The sequence below is a fragment of the Suncus etruscus genome, chromosome 14 (assembly GCF_024139225.1).
Source record: "Suncus etruscus isolate mSunEtr1 chromosome 14, mSunEtr1.pri.cur, whole genome shotgun sequence".
NCBI classification, from domain to species: Eukaryota; Metazoa; Chordata; class Mammalia; order Eulipotyphla; family Soricidae; genus Suncus; species Suncus etruscus.
In genome coordinates this window covers 93718102-93725891 of record NC_064861.1, presented here as the reverse complement: position 1 = coordinate 93725891, position 7790 = coordinate 93718102, and the positions used below count along the sequence as shown (strand labels likewise).

General features: G+C 51.3%; 1 protein-coding gene and 1 non-coding gene across 2 annotated transcripts; both read left to right on the top strand.

The window, feature by feature from the left end:
* The first annotated feature begins 112 nt into the window (after positions 1 to 112).
* Positions 113 to 7275, top strand: LOC126028636 (kallikrein-8-like). The gene is made up of 6 exons (XM_049787579.1): positions 113 to 512; positions 1322 to 1408; positions 1720 to 1879; positions 2040 to 2299; positions 5697 to 5830; positions 7120 to 7275. Exons 1-6 carry the CDS (start codon positions 113 to 115, stop codon positions 7273 to 7275), a joined length of 1197 nt encoding a protein of 398 aa, XP_049643536.1.
* LOC126029195 (U6 spliceosomal RNA) lies at positions 5006 to 5109 on the top strand. The gene has a single exon (XR_007502844.1). It is a non-coding gene; the product is annotated as a U6 spliceosomal RNA (small nuclear RNA).
* Positions 7276 to 7790: the final 515 nt, after the last annotated feature.

The window sequence follows — 7790 nt, the reverse complement described above, 5'->3', positions numbered from 1 at the left end:
ACCCCCTTGGAGCCCCGCCCCTCTCGTTAATTGCAAGCCCCGCCCCTAGAGAAGGAACCGGTGACATTTCTCGCTCTGGACTCCGCCCCCTGCTGGTCACGCCCCTTACGTCATGAACCAAGTCCAGATCACGCCGGCTATTGGCTGCACCGTTAGCCACGCCCCTTTGTGGGCGTGTCCTGGTTTTGACATTCGGCGGGAAGCCGAGAAGGTCCAGATTGCTTTAGGTTCCCCGGGCGGCGGATGGTGCCCGGGACGTGCGGGGCTGAGCGGGGGAATCGGGTGCGAGAAGGGCACCCAGGGGGTCCCGGATCGCTTGAGGAGCCCCCGCGCGGAGCCGTCGAACCCTTGCGGCTCCGAGGTCTGGCTCCGGCACCGCGATTGCAGCAAGTCTCCGGGGTTCGGCCTGGGCTGGGCCCGTCGCCCCCAGGGCCCGGGGAAACCAGGTCACGGCGCCTCCCAAACCTGCCTTCCCAGGTCCCTGCGCTCTCCGGGTCCGACGGGCGGGCCCGGTCCGCCCTCATGTGTCGGGCGGTGGAAAAAAAAAATCAACATTTCTTTTTTTGCCTTGCAACCCCCTAAATCCTCGCGCGCTAAGGTGCCCCCCAAAAATCTCTTTCCAAAGCAAAAAATAGAAATAAAAATAAAAATCTAGTACTCAGTGCCCCTTCTTTTTCTGTCCCCCAAACCAGCAAATCCAGGCCCCAGCACCACCCCGAGCCATCCCCAGGCTCCTAGCCTGGCCCACTTCATCATTCCTGGGGACCCCAGCCCCCAGCTTTCCCCTCCCAGGAAAGCGCCCCCAGTCCCTGCCACTCACACCAGGTTCCAGGTCCCAGATGCTTCCAGATGTTCAGAAAGGAGGGGGCGGGGCGGGGGCGGGGATTCGTAGTTAAAAAGCTCCAGAACCCGGTACCGGGCAGACAACTGAGGTTCTGGGTCAGAATCAGTAGGCGACCCCGCCCCCTGGATTCCGTAAGTTCCCAGGGCCTGGCCCTGATCTTCCTTTTCCTTCCCGGGCCAGATATCCGGGGCCCCGACACCTCCTCCCAACATTAGGATACCCCCCTGCTTCTCTCCTCCTGCAGACCCAGGTTTGGTCCCCAATTTTTCCTCTTCTCCTGGGAAGGGATGCAGCCCCTGCTCCCCAACCCCTAGAGATGCAGGAACCGGGATCCCCAGTGTATCCCCAAGAGCAGATCAGGATGCTCCATTCCCTCCGCAGCCCAGATCCAACCAGATTTTCCTCCTCCTCCTCCTCCCTCTCCTCCTCCTCCTCCCTCTCCCTGGGCCCCTCTGCCCCGCCCTCTCCCTCTCCCAGACTCCGCCATGGGACACCCCCCGCTGGCAGCTGCCTGCACCCCGACATTCCTGTTCTTGCTGTTGTGGTCACCTGAAGCCTGCGCAGGTGAGGGGTGCTGGGTGGGGGTAGAGGGGTCCCCCTGGGAAGGCATTAGGGCCCTCAGCACTGGATGCTTCAGTGGGGGGCCGTTGCCTGCAAAGTTGGGGGGGGCAGGGGATTACACCCGTGGGCTGGGCTGGCAGGTACCCATGTCTGGAGCATGTTGTCAATTTGCATCTACATGCCCGACAGCAGGGGTGCAGAAATCCGGGACTCGGCGTCTGGAGTCTCTGGGTGCTCTTTGGGGCCTGGTGAGGGGCTCCCGTGTGCCAGTGAGGGGTCAGCTGACACCCCTCTCCCCGTCTCCCTCCACACAGGTCAGTGGAGAGCGCAGGGTTCGAAGGTGCTGGAAGGTCAGGAATGCAGGCCTTTCTCGCAGCCTTGGCAGGCGGCCCTGTTCCAGGGCATCTCACTGCTGTGTGGGGGTGTCCTCGTGGGCCAGAACTGGGTGGTCACGGCAGCCCACTGCCAAAAACCGTGAGTGGGTCTAGGGGAGGAGGAGGACAGAGGGGATGGACGCTGAGGGAGGGCAGAGTAGGGGGAAATGATCCTGACTCCCAGAGCTGGGGGGGGGGGGTGGGGGGATCCCCAGACCTTCTGTATGGGATTTCAAGCTGCCAACCCTTCACTCACGCAGAAAATACACTGTCCGCCTGGGAGATCACAGCCTGAAAAACCGAGAGGGGTCGGAGCAAGAGATGGAGGTGGCCCAGTCCATCCCCCACCCCTGCTACAACCGGAGCAGTGATGACAACAGCCACGACATCATGCTTATCCGGCTGCGTGGACGGGTCAACTTCGGGCCCAAAGTGAAGCCCATCAAGCTGCCTGATTACTGCCCCAAAGCTGGACAGAAATGCGAGATCTCAGGCTGGGGCACAGTCACCAGCCCCGAAGGTAGTGGCAGGGAGAGGAGAAGATGGCAGGTGACCCCCCTCCAAAAGTTTTTGTTCGTACATGAAGATCAAAAAGAGGACATTAGGGGACAGAACAATATGACAGACATATGGCAGACATGCACTTGCCTTGCATGAAGCCACCCCGAGTTTAAACCTTGGCACCCCAGGGTCCTCCCCTGAGCACCCACCAGGAGTCATTCCTGAGTGTGGAGCCAGGAGATACCCCTGATCATTGCCAAGTGTGACCCAAAAGCCAAACCAAAACAAGATCCGTCTGATAAAAGGTGTGGAGAGTGAGTGTGAGGTTGGGGGTTCTAGGGAGTCCCTGTTGGAAACCCTGAGGGGTAGAGTTAGAAGGAGAGAAAGAGTGAATTGGTACTTGGTAAAAAAAAATGGATGGAGAGGGAAGGGCTAGAACAATAGTTCAGTGGGAAAGCTGTTTGCCTTGCACACCGGTGGACCCGGGTTCAATCTCTGGCATCCCCTAGGGTCCTCTGAGCCTGCCAGGAGTGATTTCTAAGCACAAAGCCAGAAGTAACCCCTGAGCACTGCCGGGTGTGGCCCAAAAACCAAAAAAAGGGGGGGGGAGAATAAGGAGACGGACACTTGCATGCACAGATGGTGAATAAAGGGATGAATCATTCATCTTTTCTTTATGGAAGAAAGAATCGTGTTCACAGACGCTTTGCTGTCCAGGATTTTATAGAGTCTTTGGGGAGGGGAGCATTTTCCAAGCAATGTTCAGGAGATTCTAGAAGTCTCTAGAAACTCTAGAAGACTCTCCCTTGGCACTTCCCAACCAACCGGCTGACCAGTAGGTCCATACAAGGGCCCAAGCGTGCCGTGTTCTTCGGTCCTGCCTACCAGGGCTGACTGCATGCCAGGCAAGTGCCTGAACTCTTCTTCTATCTCTCTGATCACTGTCATTACCTCTTTAACAGAGATTGGCTCTGTGGGAAATTTAAATTTAAATTCAAATCTCCTTTCCCCAGTGGCCCCAGGAAACAGGTGCCTATGCTCCTTTGCTCTTTGCAAGTCAAGATTCCTGCTGCAAGGTCCCCTTGGCCTTCAAGCCCTAGACTCCAGGCCTGCCAAGGAGAGGAAATAAGTATTTAATAAGTTACGTTTTCTGGGGCTAGAGAGATAGCACAGCAGTAGGGCATTTGTCTTGCACACTGCTGACCCAGACAGACCCGGGTTCAATCCCCGGCATACCATATGGTCCCCCGAGCCTGCCAAGAGTGATTTTGAGCACAGAGCCAGGAGGAACCCTGAGTGCCACTGGATGTGGCCCCAAAACAAAACAAAACAAAAGTTAAGTTTTCAGTTCGGTGGATTACTTAAGGACAAATGCTACCTTCTTTGTCTTCATTGTCTGCTCCTGATGCTCTGGACAGTAGCTGGTCCGAAATTGGTTGTTGGCGCTAGATAAATTCATGTGATCTGGATGGATGGATGGATGGATGGATGGATGGATGGATGGATGGATGGATGGATGGATGGATGAGAAAAGTGAATGAATGACTCCCTCCTTTGTGGGCACTGAATGAGATTGTGAGCATGTGTTGCTTTTGGCCAGAAGGATGTTTTGCTGCCCTCAAATCTGTTTCTCAACAGCTCCATGAAGGAATTTATTTTCCATGGTTAATTTAATCCTAATTTCTGGGCAACTGGTGTGGTGTAGTAGTGTGGTAGCACACTACTACAGGACACAATTTCCTTATGGGGTCACTTGCTGGGTGGAGCTGACATAAACAGTGAACACGTAGGTAGAGTTAAATGCTATAAAGAACTATCTCAGGGCTGAACTGATGGCACAGCAGGGAGGGCATTTACCTTGCACATGGCCGACCTGGGTTTGATCCCTGGTATCCCATAGGATCCTCCAAGTCTGCCAGAAGTAATTTCTGAGTGCAGAGCTGGGAATAACCCCAGAGTACTCTGGGTGTGGCCCAAAAACAAAAATAAGGAAAAGAAATGTCTCAAAGGCTTAGAGTCTAAGTTAGTGGTCCTCAACCATTTTATTTTATTTTATTTTATTTTATTTTATTTTATTTTATTATTTTATTTCTGGGTTTTGGGTCAAACCTAGCAGCACTCCGGAGTCACCCTTGGCTCTGTGCTCGAAAATCACTTCTGACAGGCTCAGGGGACCATATGGGTTGCTGAGGATTAAACCTGGGTCAGCCAGGTGCAAGGCAAATGCTCTACCCACTGTGCTATCACTCTGGCCTCTCAAACTATAAACAAGGAGCCAATTTACTGCCCCTCAAACCTCTGGAGGGTCAGACTATAGTTTCAAAAAAACTATGAACAATAGTGGCCTGTGGGCTGTAGTTTAAGGACCCCTGCCCAAGACTGAGAGGAAGAGCAGAGAGACAGAGAAAGGGGAGTCGGGAGAATGAGGGGCACATCCCACACATGACCACTTTGGGCCAGGACGAGTCAGAGGCTAAGCAGTACAGGCAGCAGCGGCAAGAACACCCAGTGGGCCAGATAAGTGTCTTCGTGGGGATGCAGTAGCACTTTGAGGACCCCTGGTCTAGAGAGAAGGATGAGGGGGGGTGTGCTCATGCGGTGGTCAGTGGAGCCTTCTGGGAAGAGAAAAGATAAGCAAACTAGGATTTAGCTAAGATTGAGAACTTGTTGGTAAGAGTCCCCAGTCTCAAGAAGTCACTTGAACTTTTGTTTAAAAATGACTCAGGTGCCCGCATTGGCACATATACTAAAATTATAACAATACAGAAAATATTAACATGTTCCCTGTGCAAGGATGACACATAAATTTATGAAGCATTCCATATTTTAACCATGCTTCCATAGGCAAATTAATTTAAATGGATCCATATATTTCTCTAACCTAGTAATAAAAATAATAAGTCATATAAGAAATAAAAAATGGGCCGGAGAGATAGCATGGAGGTAAGACATTTGCCTCGCATGCAGAAGGATGGTGGTTTAAATCCTGGCATCCCATATGGTCCCCCGAGCCTGCTAGGAGCAAGATTTCTGAGTATAGAGTCAGGAGGAACTCCTGAGCACAGCCGGGTGTGACCCAAAAACCAAATAAGTAAATAAATAAATGACTCAAGACAAGAAAGAAAAGGTAAGTCCTTTCCTAGAAAGAGAAAAGGGAGAGGCATTCTTTCTTGAAGGGAAATGTCAGAAAACACCTCCCATATATATTGTTTATTTATTAATTTATTATATATTTATTTGTTTTATTTATATTTATTTATTATTTATATGAATATATTTTTATTACATGTTTATTTTTATTTTACATAAACATATATTTATTATATGTTTGTGTCCAAAAAGCAAGACCCAGACAGGCAGGGAGGGGGGACTTAAAACCAGAAATTTACAACCTCTCTTCCTCCCCTCTCCCCCAGAGAATTTTCCAGACACCCTCAACTGTGCCCAGGTGGAAATCTATCCCCAGAAGCAGTGCAAGGACGCCTACCCCGGCAAAGTCACCGACAGTATGGTCTGCGCAGGTGACAGCAATGGAGCTGACACATGCCAGGTGAGAGCTTCTTGAATAAAACCCTGGAGATGGGCCCTAAGCTGGCTGGGCAGAAGGGGCAGAGGGTTGATTAGTCCCCACCCCACCCCAGAAGTTGCCTTTGAGCTGATAGAGAGAGAAGCAGCTTCAGAAAAGGAAATTTTCTCTCTGGAAGTCCTAATATATAGCCCCGGGAAATGATGAATTGTGGGAACCGTGCCCATAGGATGGGGTATAGGGTGTTTTGGGGGGCTCATACCTGGCAATGCTCAGGAGTTACTCCTGGCTCTGCACTCAGGAACCACTCCTGGTGGTGAACTGGGGACCACATGAGATGCCAGGAATAGAACCCGGGACAGCTGTGTGCAAAGCAAACCTCCTCCCCCCTATACCCCCACAGTGACCTTTTTCATCTCGCTGTCCCCTACTTGGCTTCTCTTTTCCTGAAGCTGCTTCCTTGGGAGGGAAAACTCTTCCCAACTGGCTGGAAAATGACCCCCATGAACCCTGTTCCCAAGGTGACCCACTTATGTTACAGGCATAACAGTCTTCCCTATTAGCAGCAGCTCCAGTCCTTGTAGAATCCCGTGGGTTTGGAGGTCTCCCCGCACCTTCCCAGAAGCTGTACCTCTTGGCTAATGATTGGCTGGTCCCTGAAGACAAGCTCCCGCATTTTTTACCTTCCAGGATTTCACCCATTAATGGAGATTTTTTTCTATCATAAACCCCCATCTCGGGGCCAGAGCAACATCACAACAGGGAAGGCATTTGTCTTGCACACAGGAACCAGGGTTCGATCCCCACATCCTGTATGGTCCTCCAAGCCTGCCAAGAGTAATTTCTGAGCATACAGCCAGGAGTAACCCCTGAGAGCCACCAATTGTGCACCACCCCCAAATAAAAACACAAATTCCTTCTGAAACATTTCCCCAAATCAATGATCTTTTCCCATGAAGACAGACAGACAGACACACATAAACTGAATTCTGTTTGATAAATAAACTCAATAACCCCCTTACATTAGCCATAGAGCAAATATCAATTTTGTGTCCCCCTACTAATTTCTACTGTCCTCTCTCTGGGTTGGACATTCCAGACAGTATTCTCTTCTCATTGGACAAGATTTGCCCCCATTGCTCTTACACATCCTATCAGAGGATGCCTGGAAGCCCCATCCCTTCCACCACCACTCAGGGGCCACACTCGTCTCCCAATGGTTAGAGTGGACCAAGGATACTAAAGGCTGGCTACTGTAGGAAAAGAACATTGGTGGGGATCCTCAGAGAAACTCTTTCTCTCTCTCCCTCCAGGGTGATTCTGGGGGGCCCCTGGTGTGTGATAACCGTCTCCAGGGCATCACCTCCTGGGGTTCAGACCCCTGCGGGAAGCCAGAGAAACCTGGTGTCTACACCAACGTCTGTTACTATCTGCAATGGTTGAAGAAGACTATGGGTAACAGGGACTGATCCTAAGACGAGAGCTGGATCCCTCTTAAATAAATTCTGCTTTCCATCTGGTTCCCGGCTTGGCTGTGCTTTGGCTGAAGTGGGTGGAAGGATAAAGGTTGGCTTCCTCCTAGCAAGTTTGACGGGGAACCCCAGGATTCCAGTGGTCATTTCGACCATCACCTGGTTTTCCATGAGGACTTGTAATAATGGAAGATTAATCCAAGTCCAGGGGAGAGATTTCATGTAGAAGAGGTGTTCAAGCAGCCAAACAATGGGTTGAACTGTGGAAGATGAAATGTGGCAAGATTTTTGGGCAAGCAAATGTTTTCTGAACAACTAAAGCACTTCTAAGCTTAAGAATTTCCCCCCTTGGGACCGAAGAGATAGCATGGAGGTAAGGCATTTGCCTTTCATGCAGAAGGTCATCAGTTCAAATCTCGGCATCCCATATGGTCCTCTGTGCCTGCCAGGAGCAATTTCTGAGCATGGAGCCAGAGTAACCCCTGACCACTGCCAAGTGTGACCCAAAAACC

Bases quoted from the DNA above. Each gene is read 5' to 3' on its own strand.
- LOC126028636 (XM_049787579.1), top strand. From the start codon at position 113: ATGAACCAAGTCCAGATCACGCCGGCTATTGGCTGCACCGTTAGCCAC. The intron at 2,300-5,696 runs GTAGTGGCAGGG...CCTCTCCCCCAG, and splicing joins CACAGTCACCAGCCCCGAAG to AGAATTTTCCAGACACCCTC. The intron at 5,831-7,119 runs GTGAGAGCTTCT...CTCTCCCTCCAG, and splicing joins ATGGAGCTGACACATGCCAG to GGTGATTCTGGGGGGCCCCT.